The sequence below is a fragment of the Podarcis melisellensis genome (assembly GCF_964234715.1).
Source record: "Podarcis melisellensis genome assembly, chromosome: 11".
Taxonomy (NCBI): Eukaryota; Metazoa; Chordata; class Lepidosauria; order Squamata; family Lacertidae; genus Podarcis; species Podarcis melisellensis.
The window spans coordinates 11,228,146-11,247,835 of record NC_138543.1 but is presented as its reverse complement, the minus strand read 5'-3'; the positions used below and the strand labels follow the sequence as shown (position 1 = coordinate 11,247,835).

Here is a 19,690-nt window from a genome sequence, read left to right as displayed (position 1 = left end):
ATTTCCGGCTTACCTGGAGCCATGGCAACTTAAACAGAGCCTTCCCATACTGTAAATTCCGGCCACACAATGTAAAAAACTCACATCGTTTTATCTCCAGGACAGGAACCACCTGTTACATCTCTGCATGGCAGGCTGCCATAAAAGCCACAGTACTATGCTAAAGGTGCTGGAAATGATACCTCTGTGAGGTAGGAACTCCAATTCCCAGGATTCTTTGAGGGAAGTCATGTGGTTTCAATGTGCATGGAACAAGCTTTAAATACATACAGTGGTACCTCAGGTTAAGAACAGGTTAATTCGTTCTGGAGGTCCCTTCTTAACCTGAAACTGTTCTTAACCTGAGGTACCACTTTAGCTAATGGGGCCTCCTACTGCCACCGTGCCACCAGAGCATGATTTCTGTTCTCATCCTGAAGCAAAGTTCTTAACCTGAGGTACTATTTCTGGGTTAGCGGAGTCTGTAACCTGAAGCGTATGTAACCTGAAGCGTCTGTAACCCGAGGTACCACTGTAGTGCAGATCTGGGGAATCAGAACAGGAAATGGGTCTAGGAGTCCAGTTTTTATACCCTTCTGGACAAAGGCCGCAAAGGAAAATTCAGTATTGATGGGATCAAAGGGGGTGATGAAAGAGATGACCGAGTGGGAGTTGTGGGGTCAGGAAGATGGGATGTTCTTTTGTGGAGACAGGTTTTCATATTCACTTTCCAGCTAAAACAAAAAAAAAATTCCTTCCAGTAGCACCTTAAAGACCAACTAAGTTAGTTCTTGGTATGAGCTTTCGTGTGTGTGCACACTTCTTCAGATACCTGAAGAAGTATCTGAAGAAGTGTGCATGCACATGAAAGCTCATACCAAGAACTAACTTAGTTGGTCTTTAAGGTGCTAATGGAAGGAATTTGTTTTGTTTTGACTATGGCAGACCAACACGGCTACCTATCTGTAACTTTCCAGCTAGTCTGATTAGATCTAAGTACGAACAATGTGCTTCTCTCTTACTGAACCAATGCTTTTCCTGGCGGGCCAGGATGTGGTTTTCTTTTTGTGGAGGCAGGTGGTGTTAACATCACTCTTCAGCTAGTCTGATTAGCTCTAGATTGGAACAATGGGCTGCTCTCCTGACTATTGCAATTATTTTTTTCCATCACATTGATTGAATTGTGAAAAGTCAAGCCCTCTGCATATGAGTAGGGACATAATGTCCATCAAAGTGACCATTATTATTATTATTGTAGTAGTAGTAGTAGTAGTAATAATAATAATAATAATAATACTTTATTATTTATACCCCACCCATCTGGCTGAGTTTCCCAGCCACTCTGGGCGGCTCCCAATCAAATGTTAAAAACAGTACAGCATTAAATATTAAAAACTTCCCTAAAGAGGGCTGCCTTCAGATGTCTTTTAAAGATAGGATAGCTGCTTATTTCCTTCACATATGAAGGGTGTTCCACAGGGTGGGCGCCACTACCGAGAAGGCCCTCTGTCTGGTTCCCTGTAACCTCACTTCTCACAATGAGGGAATCGCCAGACGTCCCTGGGCGCTGGATCTCAGTCAGCCACCTGACTGAGCCACCTGGCTGAACGATGGGGGTGGAGACTCTCTTTCAGGTATACAGGTCCGAGGCCATTTAGGGCTTTAAAGGTCAGCACCAACACTTTGAATTGTGCTCGGAAACATACTGGGAGGCAATGCAGAGAGCCTCAAGGTCCATAAATAACAACACCCTAGTGGTCCCAGGCCCTAAGGAAGTTAGACTTGCTTCAACCAGAGCCAGGGCTTTTTCAACTCTGGCTCTGGCCTGGTGGAACGCTCTGCCTCATGAGACCAGGGCCCTGCAGGATCTGATTTCTTTCCGCTGGGCCTGTAAGACACAGTTGTTCCGCCTGGCCTTTGGCTTGGAGCCAATTTGATTCCCTCCCCCTCTTTTTTTTCTTTCTTTTCCTTCTCCTCCTGCGATGGTGTTATGTGGTCTTGGCGGCCACTCCCAGTCACCAGTCTAGCTGCCGCATTCTGGATTAATTGCAGTTTCTGGGTCACCTTCAAAGGTAGCCCCACATAGAGCGCATTGCAGTAGTCCAAATGGGAGATAACTAGAGCATGCACCACTCTGGCGAGATAGTCCGCGGGCAGGTAGGGTCTTAGCCTGCATACCAGGTGGAGCTGGTAGATAGCTGCCCTGGACACAGAGTTAACCTGTGCCTCCATGGACACTCCCAGGCTGCGCACCTGGTCATTCAGGGGCACAGTTACCCCATTCAGGACCAGGGAATCCCCCACACCCACCCGCCCCGTTTCCCCAAAACAGTACTTCTGTCTTGTCAGGATTCAACCTCAATCTGTTAGCTGCCATCCATCCTCCAACCCCCTCCAGGCACTCACACAGCACCTTCACCACCTTCACTGGTTCTGATTTAAAGGAGAGGTAGAGCTTAGTTGCTGTTTAATTCTCTAAGCTTTATTTGTTTTTGCACATTTTGGTCAGTAGGAATAACATAGCATTGATTAAAATCACATTTTACTTAAGGTAAGTCAAGTGAGTTATGCCGTTGACGGCAAAGCATAATTTTCCAAGTACTGCTCTTCCAAGTAGATATGGACTCTATGCATGTGTGTCTTCTTAACGTACGGCAGCAGTCAGCACTGCTCCACCAGCTGTCACTGCAGCTTTGGTAGCAACGGATAGCCCAACAGCACCGACTGACTGAAGCAACACCTTTCCCAGCTGCTACTCCTTCACCATTGGTGATGGCCGCTGCTGACAGCATTTTTGCAGCCAGAGCCAGCTGCAATTCCAGCACCAGTGAAACCTGCTGCTCCCAGTGCTGCTGGGACAGCAATTGTGGCCACTGCTAAGCCGGCTACACCTCCCAAAACTGTAGTTACTAGATCAACCATGCTGCCTTCCTAAAGACCCACTCCTCTTCTTGCGTATCTTGAAGTGACCCATTTAACTACAGTGGTGCCTCGCAAGACGAAATTAATTCATTCCGCAAGTCTTTTCGTCTTGTGAGTTTTTCGTCTTGCGAAGCACGGTTTCCCATAGGAATGCATTAAAAATCAATTAATGCGTTCCTATGGAAACCGCCTTCAGACCAGGTCCGGGGACAGTCTGTCCCCCGACCTCTTCTGAAGGCCGGCGGGGGGCGAAAGTCTTTGCTCCCCCCTGCCTGCCTTCCCGGGAGAGCGGAAAACGCAACGCTGCCTTCCCGCTCTCCCGGGAAGGCAGGCAGGGGGGACAAAGACTTTTGCCCCCCGCCCGCCTTCGGAAGAGGTCCAGGACCTCTTCTGAAGGCTGGCGGGGGGCAAAAGTCTTTGCTCCCCCCCGCCTGCCTTCAAAAGCCGTCCGGGGGCTTTTAAATCGCCCTGGACAGTCCCGGGGCGATTTAAAAGCCCCCGGTTAGGCAGGCAACGCTGCCTTCCCGCTCTCCCGGGAAGGCAGGCAGGGGGGACAAAGACTTTTGCCCCCCGCCCGCCTTCGGAAGAGGTCCTGGCAAAAGTCTCTGCCCCCCCCCGCCTGCCTTCAAAAGCCGTCGGGGAGAGGGAGAATCGCAGCGCGTTTTTCCGCTCTCCCGGGAAGGTCAGGCAGGGGGGAGCAAAGACTTTCGCCCCTGCCGGCCTTCAGAAGAGGTCCAGGACCCTGCTATCCCGGACCGCTTTTAAAATGCTGGCGGTGGGGAGCAAAGCCTTTCACCCCCGCCGGCCTTCCTGGACCTCTTCCGAAGTCCGGAGGGGGGGAAAGGCTTTGCTCCCCACTGCCAGCATTTAAAAGAGGTCCCCGGAGATTTCCCTATGGGCTTTCGTCTTGCGAAGCAAGCCCATAGGGAAAATCGTCTAGCGAAGCAACGCAAAAACCGAAAAACCCTTTCGTCTTGCGGGTTTTTCGTCTTGCGAGGCATTCGTCTTGCGGGGCACCACTGTACTTATTCCATCAGGCCTCTTGCACCCTCTTTACAAAGAGCCATTAAAAAAACCCCCAAAAACCCCCATTTTTATTGGTTTGTAAACAAATATTAATACCACAGAATAATTAGCCAGCAGTACTAATTGTCTTTGTTTTATCCATTGTTTCTAGACATATACTTGCATATTCAATATTCACACATAATACTTAATATAAACCCTTCACTGAAATATTGAGCGGTTGGTATAACAAGGTCTTGAGTTGGGTCATTAACATAGTTAAAGAAAGGGGTCCATGTTTCTTGAACGGTGTCTCTAATTGTTATGCCCTTATTTGCCCTCATGTGACTGGTGAAACACTCAGATATTGCTGTATCCCAGATCTTATTCCCCCATTTGTGGAGGGGTATTTCAGTCTGGTTCTCCTGTTGCTGCGGTCAGTACGAAGCCTCTGTGGTGCAGAGTGGAGCCCAAGTCTATATCCAAAGATAGCAGGGCTAAGAACTGGAGAAAGGGGTTGGCCTGTAATTGCGGATATAATGGAGAAGGCTCTACTCCAAAAGTTTAACATGGGGGCATTCCCACCAAACTTGACTAAATGAACTAAGCCTTCCATAGCCCTTCCAACATAAAGGGGAAAGGGAGAGATTAATTTTTGCCAGTGTCCAGTGTGATCGGAGGATGACTTTGAATAATGCCTCCTATAAGGCAGCAGAGATCGTTTTGAGGAGGGTGGGAGAGGTCCAGATGCCCTCCCATTTGTGATATTCAATTAGGAGGCCTAAATCTGATTCCCATATAATTCAAAGGCCTCTGGCACCCCCTGCTTCATGATCTAAAAGACTGCTATATATTAGGGATGCAGCACCTTTCAGTTTTATGTGATGGCACGAAGCATAGAGGTACCGTATTTTTCGCTCTATAAGACACACTTTTCCCCTCCTAAAAAATAAGGGAAAATGTGTGTGTGTCTTATGGAGTAAATGCAGGCTGCACGGCTAAGCCAGAAGCCAGAACAGCAAGAGGCTATCCCAGAAGCCAGATCCCTCTTGCTGTTCTGGCTTCTGGGATTCAGAATATTTTTTTCTTGTTTTCCTCCCCCCAAAACTAGGCGTGTCTGATCGTCTGGTGCATCCTATAGAGTGAAAAATACGGTACCTTTGGTGAGCTTGCAGAGGAAATCCCAAAAAATCCAGTTGTCCAGAGTGTAGTTTACTGCCCAGAAAGGAAGAGTGAGAACAAACAATATGTCCAGAATAGCCATATTGCAGAGGCAGACATCAGTTATAGAATCAGACCTCTTATATAAAACAAATGTCATCACTACAAACATATTTCCCACCAACCCCAGGACACAGATCAGGGAAACAATGGGAAGAAAGGCTTTCATAAAGTTTCTGACTTCATCCTTGTCACATGGCATTGCAATCTCAGCATACAAATCGGAATAATCTGCGATGGTTGATTCTTCCTGAAAGGACAATGGATTCTCTTAAACTCACATTTCGGCAAGCTCTGGTTTAGGTAAGGAAAACTCTTGGTAAAAACATTTGGTCTTCATCTGTTTGGTTCTTAAATGTACATTCTGAGGCAGGGGGAAATCCACGCTCCATAGGAAAGGCCTGGAATATAGCAGGGGAGAGGATGTACTGTAGTGGGAATGGAGAATCATAAAAATTAGGGCAGGGACAGAATTTCTTTGTTCTGGAGAGAGAAAGGTACATAGAATGGCACACAGGTCTGTCTCAAACTATGACTCAAAAAAACTTCCTGTACGAGGCTCAACACACTCCCTCACTCCATCTATTCTACCAGAGAACATGGGCTGGCAAGCTTGTCATTCGGAATGTTGTCAATTCTATTATAACACTGCTTAACTTCTGATTTCGCTTCAATCTGCATAATTGCAAACATAATTCCCCGCTGTGGAAGGACATGTGGATCCAGAAATGGCCTCCACAGTCACTTACAGACTCACTGTTAAGACTGTGTTCATGGAAGACGATCTTACTCAGCTGTGAGTGATCACCAAAGAAGAAGGAGTTCTAGTTTCACTGTTGGGAGGCAGTATGCCTCTGAATATGTTACTGGGAATCACAAGGGGGGGAGGATGCAGTTTCATTCAGCCTATTTCCCACAGGTATCTCATTGGCCACTGTGGGAACAGGATCCTAGACCCAACAGGCTTGCGTCCTGATACAGTAGGTTTCTTTGTTGTTAAATGCAGATTACCGGTATATCTTTAAGGGAATGTGGCGTTTGCCCATTCATTTAGAAAATGTTTGAACAGGTGGGAAAGATAGGGTTAAAAATATAGACCAATAGGAAAGCCGGAGGCGGAGCCTACCTGTGTATAAAAGGGCTTAGCCTGAGGTTTGAGTTAGTTGTTGGTGGTGGGTAGTTGGTTGGTTTTAGTGGGTTGGCTGGTTGGGAAAGGGATCTGGAGAAGCAGTTGGTAATAGAGAGACAGTTAGGGCAGTGGGTTCTTGAGTGAGGGGAGGTAGAAGAGATAGAGAGAGGAAAATAAGACTAAGAAAGTAAAGAGTAACAATGTTTGGAATGCCATAAAAGTTTGTGACTGAAATAAAATACACTCTTCTCTATTAATTGAGAACCTGACTGAGGCTGAAGTGATTTTACTGGAGAGGACCTGGTTGGTGGCACCAGATTAGCGGTGTATGGGTCAATAGTCCGTGAGACGACCGGGGGCTCCGCACGAAAGCCACAGGGAGGAATAAACAACTACCTCTCACATTATCCTTAATCATTAGCCATTACTGGGAGGGGAGGGTATGCTGTCGGATTTGTAGATCCTGAACTCTTGGCATCGGTTAGCAGCTGCACTGGCCTCCCATCAGCTCTGCTCTCAGGATACTCTCCTTTACCCTCAGGTTGGTCATCTGCAAAAGACACTCTGCGCTCTGTTGGTGTGAAAGATCCCAAAGTTTCTGCATCCGATATGGATAACACTTACCTTGGCCTCAAGTCAGCTAAGCTCCCAGTATGTACACTTTCAGCATCATCATAAAAGGTAAAGGTAAAGGTACCCCTGCCCGTACGGTCCAGTCTTGACAGACTCTAGGGTTGTGCGCTCATCTCACTCTAGAGGCCGGGAAGTCCAAAGACACTTCCAGGTCACGTGGCCAGCATGACGAAGCTGCTCTGGCAAACCGGCACCAGAGCAGCATACGGAAACGCCATTTACCTTCCCGGCAGTAAGCGGTCCCTATTTATCTACTTGCACCCGGGGGTGCTTTTGAACTGCTAGGTTGGCAGGCGCTGGGACCAAGTCACGGGAGTGCACCCCGCCGCGGGGATTCGAACCGCCGACCTTTCGATCGGCAAGTCCTAGGCCCTGAGGCTTTTACCCACAGCGCCTCCCGCATCATCATAGTCATCTGCAAAAGCCACTCTGTGCTCTGCTTGTTTGAATGATCCCAAAGTTTCCGCATCTGATACTGGTATCTCCTGCACTGGCCTCATATCAGCTCTGTCCTCAAGATGCTCTCCTTTATCTTCAGGTTGGTCATCTGCGGAAGCCACTCTGCGCTTGGCTGGTTTTGTAGATTCTGGAGTTTCTGCATCTGATCTGGTTAGCACCTGCACTGGCCTCAAGTGAGTTACACTACCAAAGTGCACATGTTCATCATCATAATGGTCATCTGCAAAAGCCACTTTGCGCTCTCCTGACATTTCTGCATCTGATATGGGCAGCACCCATATCAGCTTCGGCTTCAACTCTTTTGTGGTATCAGGTTTCTCTTCTTCTTCTTCACCATCATATTCATTGACGAAAGCCACTACATCTTCTCTTTTATGGGGAATGCGTTCTGTTTGTAGATTCAAAAGTTTCTGAATCTGACATGGTTAGTTCCTTTTTTGGCCTCAAATCAATTTCACTTACAAATTTCTCTTCATCATCAGCCTCATAGAATCATAGAGTTGGAAGAGACCACAAGGGCCATCGAGTCCAACCCCCTGCCAAGCAGGAAACACCATCAGAGCACTCCTGACATATGGTTGTCAAGCCTCTGCTTAAAGACCTCCAAAGAAGGAGACTCCACCACGCTTCTTGGCAGCAAATTCCACTGTCAAACAGCTCTTACTGTCAGGAAGTTCTTCCTAATGTTTAGGTGGAATCTTCTTTCTTGTAGTTTGGAACCATTGCTCCGTGTCCGCTTCTCTGGAGCAGCAGAAAACAACCTTTCTCACTCCTCTATGTGACATCCTTTTATATATTTGAACATGGCTATCATATCACCCCTTAACCTCCCCTTCTCCAAGCTAAACATGCCCAGCTCCCTTATGATCCTCATATGTGTTCGAAAAGCCAACACATCTTCTTTTTTGTAGGAAATGTATTCTGGATGTTTTATCAATCCACTTTCACTTTTAAATGATGTTACTGGTGTGCTTAGCTCTTGCATTGGAATCAAATCTGTTTTTCTTTCAACCTGTTCTTGTGAGTCACTATCCAATGTCCCAGCGGAAGATTTTGGTTCTGCTTTTGTCAAAGGCCCTGTTGCATCTGACTTCATTATGCTTTTTAACGATTTCACACTGAATGATTTAATACTGAATCTTTTTGAATGACAAGATTGAGTCTCATCACCAGCATAAATTGTTTTTGTGTATGAGGAAGTTAGACTCTGAAAGAAAAGAAATACAGTAAAATTATTATAGGGACTTTTAATTTTTTTAAAATTAATTTCCTTTTTTTCTAATGAGAAATTGTCATAGGGACTTGATAGGATGAAGAATCTGATGCAAACAATATATGATCATAAGAATTGTCTCTGACTTCATATACCCTGTCCCAAGAATCATCACTATTCTTAGAAATTAAGAAAGCTTCATCAAATTATATTGAAATCTAAACACTTGAATATTAAGTAACAAAATCACCAGAATCTTAATGATGAGAGGGCAGAGAGCAGGACCTGCATGTGTTATGCATTACACCCTCAGTCAAGTTACTAGGTTTTCAAAATGTGACCATTCAGATCCAGAATTCTCATTTTCAATCATGGGACAAACTCAATGGGTCCATCTCTCCACGAGAACCTTGTTGCTTTAGCTCTTGACCTTTGTTGACCTTGGAAGATGACAGTCACATGAAAACCTTTTGCATGTTAACTACACAATGCCATTCTGTTTATCTTCTCCCGCTTTCTGAGTCGGCAGAGGCTTAGGTTTCAGAATGTCTCTGAACTCCAGATTTGACATTCCCAGGAAGGCAGTTGATCCTTTTCATTTTCATTTATAAATTTATTTATTTGGTTTTTCAGATTAAAGTTTTACAACCATTATCCAACATACAACATAAAAACCAAGATGCCAAAGAATCTCCTGGACTTCCCTCCTCCCCTTTGTAGGTCCTATTGTTAATAACGTCCTCCTGCATCTTTTATGATAATCCAAATCTTTTACATCTCCATTATGTCCAAAATTCACCATTACTGTATACTACAAGTGTTACTCCAATCCTACTAACAAGTTTCGTTTCGTTTATACAGTGGTACCTCGGGTTAAGTACTTAATTCGTTCCGGAGGTCCGTTCTTAACCTGAAACTGTTCTTAACCTGAAGCACCACTTTAGCTAATGGGGCCTCCTGCTGCCACTGCGTCGCAGGAGCACGATTTCTGTTCTCATCCTGAAGCAAAGTTCTTAACCTGAAGCACCATTTCTGGGTTAGCGCAGTATGTAACCTGAAGCGTATATAACCCAAGGTATCACTGTAATTTATCTTAAGAAGCACTGTAATCCCCCCCATTCCTTATTAAAATCTTCCCAATTTCTGATTCTTCCAGTCATTTTAGCCATTTTGGCATAATCCCTCAACTTCCATCTGCCATTCTTCTTGGGCCAGGATTTTATCTTCTTTCCATCTTTGGGTTCCTTTTCAAATGCAATGCCTAAGTTAATATCGGTGCTCCTTTTTTCACAAATACGGCTAGCGAAGATAGGAATATTACAATCAGAAATTTTAACAAATTGTTAAACTCCAGCACTGGGTTCTTGGGCCTATTGAAAGAAAAAGGGTACAAGAAATGGAAGGCCTTTCTTGGCTTAAAAAAAACAAACAAAACCCTGATAAAAATGGATTTTAAAAATAGATAAAAATGATCCGAAGCAAAGCCCCTGGCAATTGAAGGCCTTCCATCCCCCGCCACGAGCATCCCCTTCGAAGGAAGGAAACCATAGCAACGGCCCTAACGCCCGCTCCGAGTCACGTGATCCCGGACGCTCGAACTGCGCCAGAAAGCGCGTGAAGAAAACGCAGCGCAGATGCCCCGCCCACTCGCCACACGCCCCGCCTCCGTGTGTGACGCAATTTCCGGTGGGAGGTGCTGGAGGAGGGAGGGAGGGAGGCCGGGTCACGTGGGGAGGGTTCTGTGAGGGGAGAAGCGAGGCGGAGCGAAGACGGAAAGCGGCGGCAGCAGCGGCGGCGGCTCGAGGCTATTTCCCGGCGCGCCTTCCGTCCCTCCCGGCTTCCGTCCCTCCCTGCCTGGCCCCTCGCGACGGTGGCAGCAGATGAGGGAGCCGGCGGGAGGCCTCCCGGAGCCCCTGCCTCGCCGCCGCCTCCTCCTCCGGCGCGGCAAGATGGGAGCGGAATGAGCCCCGAGCCGGAGCCGCCGCCTCCTCCTCCTCCTCCGGCCCGGGAAGCGGAGGTGGTGGCCTTGACTGTGGCGGCCGTGGTGGACGGAGAAGCGGCGGCGGCAGCGGCGGCCGGAGCCGGCGGAGGGAAGCAGTGGGGCAGCCGCATCATGCTGGTGAGGAGGGTCGGCCTCAAGCCGGGCGGAGGCGCCGCCGCGGTGAGTAGCCCGGGGAACAGGGCCCCTCTCCTCCCCTTCGCGCCTCTGCGCCCTCCCAAGAAGCATCCTCGGGGGTCCCGGCCCCGGGAAGCGGACGCGCTGCGGGCCCGTTAGGCGCCGGGAGAGGCTCCGGGCATCTTCCTCCGCGGGGCGGAGGTCGGGTCCGCATTTGTGGTTTTTTTTGCTCCCCGATCTGTTGGGCCTCGGTGGGCTCTGTGGTAAAGGTCGGGCCAGAAAAACACGGGGGAGTTGTTGTTATTATTATTATTGGGGAAACATGGGGGGAGTTATTATTTTTATTATTGAGAAAAAATGGGGGAGTTATTGGGGAAAACGGGGAGTTATTATTATTAGGAGTTATTATTATTCGGGAAACACGGGGGAGTTAGTAATAGGAGTCATTATTATTATTATTATTAGGGAAACATGGGGGAGTTGTTATTTTTATTATTGGGGAAACATGGGGGAGTGATTGGGGAAACACGGGGGAGTTATTATTAGGAGTTTTTATTATTGGGGAAACACGGGGGAGTTATTATTAATAGGAGTCATTATTATTATTATTAGGGAAACATGGGGGAGTTGTTATTTTTATTATTGGGGAAACATGGGGGAGTTATTAGGAGTTATTATTCAGGAAACACGGGGGAGTTATTATTAATAGGAGTCATTATTATTATTATTAGGGAAACATGGGGGAGTTGTTATTATTATTATTGGGGAAACATGGGGGAGTTATTAGGAGTTATTATTCAGGAAACACGGGGGAGTTATTATTAATAGGAGTCATTATTATTATTATTATTAGGGAAACATGGGGGAGTTGTTTTGATTGATTGATTGATTGAATTTCTATACCGCCCAATACCCAGAGGTCTCAGGGCGGTTCACAGAAAAGATCACAATATATAAACTCAAAATAAAATCAATAACCCAATAACACCCTCCCCGCCCCCAAAAGAGCCACATTTCTTGTAATTCAAAAGCCATTATATGTTGGGGGTAGGCTCAGCCCACTTTCATCCCCACTCCCGTCTTCACTCATTTTCTTCCTTCAAACGCCCTGCTTTGACTTCTCCCTGTCACTCCCATGTTCTTTCTTAAGGCTCACTTTGACTGAACTTCTTTGAAAATGGTTTATTATTTTTATTTATTGAATTTATATGCTGCCCTATACCCAGATGTCTCAGGGCAGTTCACAGAAAAGATCACAATATATAAAGTAAAAATAAAAAAACCCAATAATCCCCCCCCCCAAAGAGTCACATATTAAAAGGGTATAGGTTTCCCTGGCTTGGATGCAAGGGATGAAGTGCACGCAAAAAAACCCCAAAAACTTTTCAGGTTTATACATTTCACTAATTTTACAATTATTTGAACATTTCAAAAATTTGACTTCCTTCCCCCTCTTTCTGCAGTTCCTTAAATTTATTTTTAATACCTTCTGCATATCCAAATTAACTTAATTTTCTCATTTATTCATCTACTTTAAATATATACTCTGATGAAACTGTTATTTCAATAATCCTGCTAATCATCTTATCTGTTTACAATTTATCTGTAAATATTGAACAAATCATTTCCATTCTTTTGCAAAAAAACCTCACAATTGTCATCTTATAATTGTAATCCAGTAAGTTTTACCATTTCTGAATATTGCACAAGTTTTTGTACCCATTATTCCTTTGCTATGGCTTCTGCTTCTTTCCATTTTGGTGGCGAGTAATGAATAAGTTTCTATACAGTAGTTCTGTCCCTATAATTTCCAAAATAAAGGCTTCTGGTTTTACCCCCAAACATTATTTTAAACATCTTTTTCATTTTGTTATATATCATTTCCTCTTGAAAACTCATACCACAAGACTCCTTAATGCTCCTTTTTGCGCTCTAAAATATTGTTGATCTCTGCATAGTGTTTTTCTTTTTTTCAATGTGTGCTTGGCTTAGGCTCTCCAGGCTTCACCCTTGATACAGGCTAAGTGAGTTCTTGTGTTTACAGTATAGGGGTTGGGTACCTGCTGAAGTCTTTCAGGCAGGCGTGAGAAAAGGCCTTTTTCAGTTTTTGCAACTCTTACATGATTCATTGTACTATTTGCTGCTTAAAAAATGCTATGCTTTGGAGCCAGTTGGATTACGCCCTTTAGGTCTTAGCCAATGGACAATCCACTGCTACAGCTTGCAAATTATGCTAGAGTCTCCCACACTTTCACAGTTTGTTCAATCTGTATTTTTTTCATTTATTTATTTGAGCAATGGCGCTTTAAAAAAAATTGAGAATGCAAAATGTGCCTAACATATTTTGTGTTCTCAGTTATATGCTAGATGCTGTTCGTATCTTCCCAAGATGCCCATTGACGTGGGCATGCAAAAATTCATTTGAAATGTAGGAGTTGAGCTGTCTCAGTGCACACATCGCTAGTAAACATTGGATGACGTGCCTACTGGAGCTAATTCAAGTATCACTTGTGTAGTGTAGAGTGCACAAAAATAGTGTGCTCCTAACCTCTTACATGCAGTGTGACATGATGCTTGTGTTTGGATACAAAGACTTGGCACAAAGATTTGGCATGTCTTCATTCTAGTGCTGTGCATATCTCATAGCAGGCTCTGGTGATTTATGATGATGTATTCAGTTTATTAGTTGCTTTTTGCAATTTATTAGTACTGTAATGTGTTACATAAGCTTCTAGATGTCTTTAAAAAAAAACGTAAGTTCAGAAAGAGCAATATGTTGCAATAAAAGCCGTTCAGTAACACACAGAACTATTGATTCAGCTGCTCAAACTTAGTATCTAAGCAGTTTATCTTTACTGGTAAAGCCATTCCAGTGGTACCTCTGGTTGTGCACGCTGCGGGTTACAAGCTCCAGTAACCCGGAAGTAGCCGTTCCTGGTTGAGACCTTTGCCCTGGGATGTGAGTGGAAATCACGTGCCAGAGGCCTGCTTTTGCTAATGACGCCTCATCTTACGAGCGGTTTCTAATTACAAATGGACCTCCGGAACGGATTCCGTTCGTAACCAGAGGTACCACTGTATTGGATTAGCATTAGTTAGTCTTTCTTATTTATGGGAAAACTTGTAGCAATTGGCGTCCTTTTAGCATGCATGCAAGTGACTTTGATCAGATCTATGCATGCAGACTTAGCATTGTATAATAGGAATACATTTTGCACCAAACTCATTAAATGGGCTACATACAAACACAAGATACTCAAAAGTTGAAGAAGAGGAAGTTGCACTTGCTGTACAGGCTGTTGATTAACCCAGGACCAGACTTGCCTCAGTGACAGCAAGCTAACCCAGTCATGGTGATCATCCTTGTGATAGGGCTGCCTCTAGCTATAAACACACCATATTCCACCACATCCTGTATGGCAGTACATAAATATTTCCCATCACTCACCATGTTCAAGTAAGGTTTGTGACAGCAGCCAAATCAGTATAACTAGTTTAATATTTCAGTTAGAGTGGGTGTACTTTGGACATGGTTTATTGGAGTGAAATAAGTCGTACAGGGTACCTCACAGCCCTTTAAAGCTGTACCAGGTTCCCTGTTTGAGTCTTGCAACCTGCTCATGTAGAATGAATTGTTCCTTGGTTGGAATGGTTACTTTCAAAGTAGTTTAGGTACACAGGGTTCCCAAGTATATAAATTAAACCAGCTTGTGATTTTTCTAGTAAAACAGTTGTGCAAACCTTGTTTTATGTACAGTGGTACCTCAGGTTAAGTACTTAATTCGTTCCGGAGGTCCGTACTTAACCTGAAACTGTTCTTAACCTGAAGCACCACTTTAGCTAATGGGGCCTCCTGCTGTTGCCGCACCGCTGGAGCTCGATTTCTGTTCTCATCCTGAAGCAAAGTTCTTAACCTGAAGCACTATTTCTGGGTTAACGGAGTCTGTAACCTGAAGCATATGTAACCTGAAGCGTATGTAACCTTAGGTACCACTGTATTTTAGACAGTGGCAGTCAAATTTCCTGACCTCAAATTCAGGGTGAAAACCTCTAGGCAATATTTTTTAAACATCCTAGGGGAATGCTTCCCTTGTGTTCTTCAATAGGAGTTTTAGGGCAGCTAGACTGGTGACTGGGAGTGGCCGCCGAGACCATATAACACCGGTCTTGAAAGACCTACATTGGCTCCCAGTACGTTTCCAAGCACAATTCAAAGTGTTGGTGTTGAGCTTTAAAGCCCTAAACGGCCTCGGTCCAGTATATCTGAAGGAGCGTCTCCTCCCCCAGTGTTCTGCCCGGACACTGAGGTCCAGCTCCGAGGGCCTTCTGGCGGTTCCCTCACTGCAAGAGGCCAAGTTACAGGGAACCGGGCAGAGGGCCTTCTCGGTAGTGGCGCCCGCCCTGTGGAACGCCCACCCATCAGATGTCAAAGCGATAAACATCTACCTGACATTCTGAAGGCAGCCCTGTTCAGGGAAGTTTTTAATATGTGACATTTCAGTGTATCTTTCATCTTCGTTGGAAGCCGCCCAGAGTGGCTGGGGAAACCCAGCCAGATGGGCGGGGTACAAATAATAAATTATTATTATTATTATTATTATTATTATTATTATTATTATTATTATTATTATTATTTGGACCAGTGGCCCTCTTGAGCACTGGCTAGCATAATTAAGGGACAGGCAAAATTTTGTTCTGATACAAAGTATCCAGCATACCTGTTCTTACAACATTGTTTCATTCACCCGAATTCTGATGATAAAATGTTATCCATAAGCACAAATGAGCTACAAGCTTGGGACATCAAAGGATTCAGCTCCAGAGTGTTTACTAACATTGAAAAGAATGTCCAGAGGGGTTTTTCTTAAATATTTCGATGTTGTTTTTAATGTAATAAAAAATACAATCAGTAGAGAGTGTGGAATTGAAAATGTAATGCATGAGGAAATAAACTAGTAGGTTCGGAACATGCAACTTCTATGTTTCAGGCAAACTGGGGGGGAAATAGTTTTTCTTGGTTACACTAATAAGTATTCTAGAGCAGTCTATCCCCACTGGTATAAAAAATGTCTGACATTAGATCACAGCCTTCTATTTGCATCTTATATCCATCGGAGGCACAAAGTGCAAAATCTCATCCTGTCATTTCCCCAATGAATGTCCATGTGAAATCTAACTATACAGTTCTTATTTCTTAGCTAACAGTATCTAATGACTAATTTTAAGTGACATAGGGAGTGTGACAGGTTAATTGAAAAGAAACCAGCAAGACAAACATCAGCCGGCTGAAATTGGACCCCTTTTCTTCTCTCCCATCCACTTTCTATATAGAATTCATAGAATCTTAGAGTTGGAAGGTGCTCAAGGTTCAGCTAGTCCCAACTCCTGCAGTGCAGGAATCTCAGGTATAGCATCCAAGACAGATGGCCATCCAACATCCGCTTTAAAACCTCCAAGGACGGAGAGTCCACCACCTCTTGTGGGAGACCGTTCCACTGCTGAACAGCTCTTACTGTCAAAAAATTTTTCTAGATGTTTAATCAGAATTTCCTTTCTTGTAACTTGAAGCCATTGGTTCAAGTCCTACCCTCTAGAGAAAGAGAAAACAAGCATGTTCCCTCTTACATGTGGCAGCCCTTAAGATATTTGAAGATGGTTATCATATCTCCTTTCAGTCTCTTCTTTTCCAGGTTAAACGTTCCCAGATCCTTCAACCATTCCTCATAAGGCTTGATTTTAGAGAGGAAAGGGGTTTGTCATCTTTTGGCAGAAACTTCTTTTGACTGACTATTTAGAGATAGTATATCATGTTCTAGTCTTGGGTGCATTTTCTTTTTCACCATTCAGTATTAGGAGGGGGGATTTGAGCAAAATGTATGGGGGAAAGGGGAGTGAAAGGGACAAGGAAGTGTTAGTAGAAAGGAATTTGTTTCCTTTATACAGTGGTACCTCAGGTTACATATGCTTCAGGTTACATACGCCTCAGGTTACAGACTCCGCTAACCTAGAAATAGTACCCCGGGTTAAGAACTTTGCTTCATGATGAGAACAGAAATCGCACGGCGGCAGTGGGAGGCCCCATTAGCTAAAGTGGTGCTTCAGGTTAAGAACAGTTTCAGGTTAAGAACAGACCTCCAGAACGAATTAAGTTCTTAACCCGAGGTACCACTGTAATTGGCAGAAATTTCTTTTTCTGTCACCACTCTGGTGTTTCAGTACCAGCTTAAATAAACTGAAAGCTTAGTTAATTGAATTGATTGAACAATTGAACATAAAAATGTCTGCCATTGGCACACATACAAAAAAAAAATCTCTTAATGGCATAAGTTTTAATGAGTTATATAAGCTGAACCATTTAATTTTGTAAAAGAAACCATATAGGTGGTTAGTAAGTCCACAGCATAGCTTTTTGTAATTTTTGCTGACTCCAGCATTCTGTGCACTCACAAGAGATTATTAAAACAATTCCATTTAATATTATTGAGTTGCAGGAAACGTCACGAATGAAAGGAAACATTGTGGCAACTGTTGAAGTTCATAAGCAAATCTATATTCCTGTTTTGTAGGTGATATGGGGGGGGGGGAACTTTAGTTGGTGCTATTTCGAAGAGTAGAGTTGTACATAGTAAATGTATAAGTATCCATTAATTTATTTTCTGTTATTTGTTACATATATAATCCACCTTTTCTCCAAAGATTTCAAAGAGGCTCTCTCTCTCTCCCCCACCCCCCGCCCAGCCTCTCCCTTTTATTACTGCAGTACACTGTGAGGTTGGGTAGGTCAAGGGACTCTGGGGTCACTCGGTGATGTTCATGGCAGATGGGGATTTAAACCTGAGTCTCCAAGCTCCTTGTTTACCACTTTTACCTGCTTCAGCACTCTAGCTCCCAGTTAAATTAATAACTCACTTGATTAAACTGCATACTCTGGGATGAAGGGAACAGTTCAGTGGAACTCCAGTAACTGTGTCAAGTATTACAGCCTGCATATTTTAAAATAATCTCCCAGTTTACACAGACAAGGTATCATTATGTGTAGGAGCAAACCCTCTGCAAAACGGAAACCCTTTCTATTCACGTTCTTCCTCTTTCCCTGTGGATTTGTCATTCTGGCCGTTTTCAGACAGCACACAGCTTTTATTTCAGTTGGATTTTAATACCCTAGTTTAGTAAGTAAGCTTTTATATCTTTTAAGGATTTGTCTAACCCATGTTTAAAAATTGTTAACCTGCCTTGAACTCTCAGGATAGGCTTAATTAGAAATAATTTCAAGAGAAACATAGAATTGATGTACTACTGCTTCATTAATTGGCATGTACCCCACAGCAGTATTCTAGTTTAATGCGAGCTCTTAACTCCAATTGATTTGGCAAAACCCCCACTGGCCGTATGTTTAAATTAAAATAGAATGCCTTGTACCATTTAAAATGTTGTCAGAAGCAAGTTTCTAAGAGTTGTGCTGTATTAATATCACATTTCCCCCCCTTTAACAGCAAGGTATTGGTCGACCAAGTGTGTACCATGCGGTTATTGTCATCTTCCTGGAATTCTTTGCTTGGGGACTGCTTACAACTCCCATGCTCACAGTAAGTTTCCTAACCTGGGTGTTTTTGCTCAGAGCTGTGTAGTATTAATAAGTACTTTCAGAATTATATGTGTTTGCCTGTAATAATAATGGTCTACATTAAACAATGGTTTTTATTTCTAATTTCTGGTACTATACTTGGAGGCTAGAGTCCTGCTGTTACTTGGCTCATCTTCTTCCATAGCTACCTCCTTCAGCTGCCATTACACCAGCAGGCCCTCTCCATTAAGTTGGCACAGGCTAAAGGTGGCTAATGTGTGGCCCTGCAGATGTTGGTGAACTAGAACTTCCACCATCCCTGGCTGTTGACTATGCTGGCTGGGGCTACTGGGAGTTTAGGTTCAGCAACATCTGTGTTGGGGTAACTGGACACCATAAGGGTTTCATTTCCTTCATGAGTGTAAATCACCCCATGGATGAGCTAATCACAGGTGCAAGGTTAACCAAGCCAGTTTCTTTGGTAACAGCCCAGTGCCATGACAATATCTGTCATTAATGTGTCATTCTGTGAGTCTGCAGTTGGTAGTGTCTGTCTGTTAGTTAATTACTAACAATTACTTGTTCAGTGTTACGTTTTGAATTGCTGAACTTATTTAGAGCAATGGAGATACTTCATATTTGTACAGTAATACCTCTGCGAACGTCCGCCTCGTCTAGCATCCATTCCGGCAAAAATCCGTGGCAAATCCAGAAATACTGGAACGAATTACTTGCGGGTTTGGTGCTCCCGCATGCGCAGAAGCGCTAAATCACACTATGCGCAGAAGCACAAACTGCTCTGTGCGCAGATGTGACACTTTGCCCTGCGTCTTTTTTGACTAGCGGCCGGGGCTGCAAAACAAGTTACGACTGTATGTATATATCAGTATCTGCAAAAGCCTAGAAGCTGTTTGCCTACCCATGACTTAGTCATTATGTAAGAGCTGTTATCTGAATCTGCTTAGTTTCTCTTTCCTGTCTTTTGCCTTTTATTGATTAATTTGTAAGCCATCATTTTAAATTATGAACCACCTTGAGTGCAGAAACATGTTGCATAAATATAGCAAATCAGTAGTAAATTGATATGATTGGCGAGAATGTAGGGAACGTTTTGAGTTGCCTCCCCACTCAAGTAACAGAGTAAAATTCATCAATGAGCTTGAACTACAATATATATGGTTTGAACAGTGTTGCTCAGTGCTCTTTTTGACCCACCCTTTTCAGGCTTCCACTTTTCAGGGGATTAAATTAGCTATTCACAGTGAAAATCAATAAAGCATTGACTTTAAAATAGAGCCCAATGCACATTTTGCTAAATTTGCTGACGGCAATCAGGTCGATTGCTAAAAGATTGGCAGGCTCCCTTGCCATGCCAAATCCCTAGTACAGTGCTGCACCTTTCTACTTCACTGGGCACAACCATTTTAATCTCAAACACCAATTGTACCT

General features: G+C 44.0%; 1 protein-coding gene across 2 annotated transcripts in view; it reads left to right on the top strand.

Annotated features, from left to right (window-relative positions):
- The first annotated feature begins 10,293 nt into the window (after positions 1-10,293).
- Positions 10,294-19,690, top strand: part of MFSD14B (major facilitator superfamily domain containing 14B) — a 35,579-nt gene continuing 26,182 nt past the window's right edge. The window contains exons 1-2 of one of the 2 annotated variants that reach the window (XM_081930656.1): positions 10,294-10,722; positions 18,171-18,263. In XM_081930656.1, coding sequence (XP_081786782.1) covers positions 10,522-10,722; positions 18,171-18,263 — 294 coding nt within the window. In that variant the 5' untranslated portion in view covers positions 10,294-10,521. The remainder of the gene's footprint in view (positions 10,723-18,170; positions 18,264-19,690) is intronic. The other variant, XM_081930655.1, reaches the window with a different exon arrangement.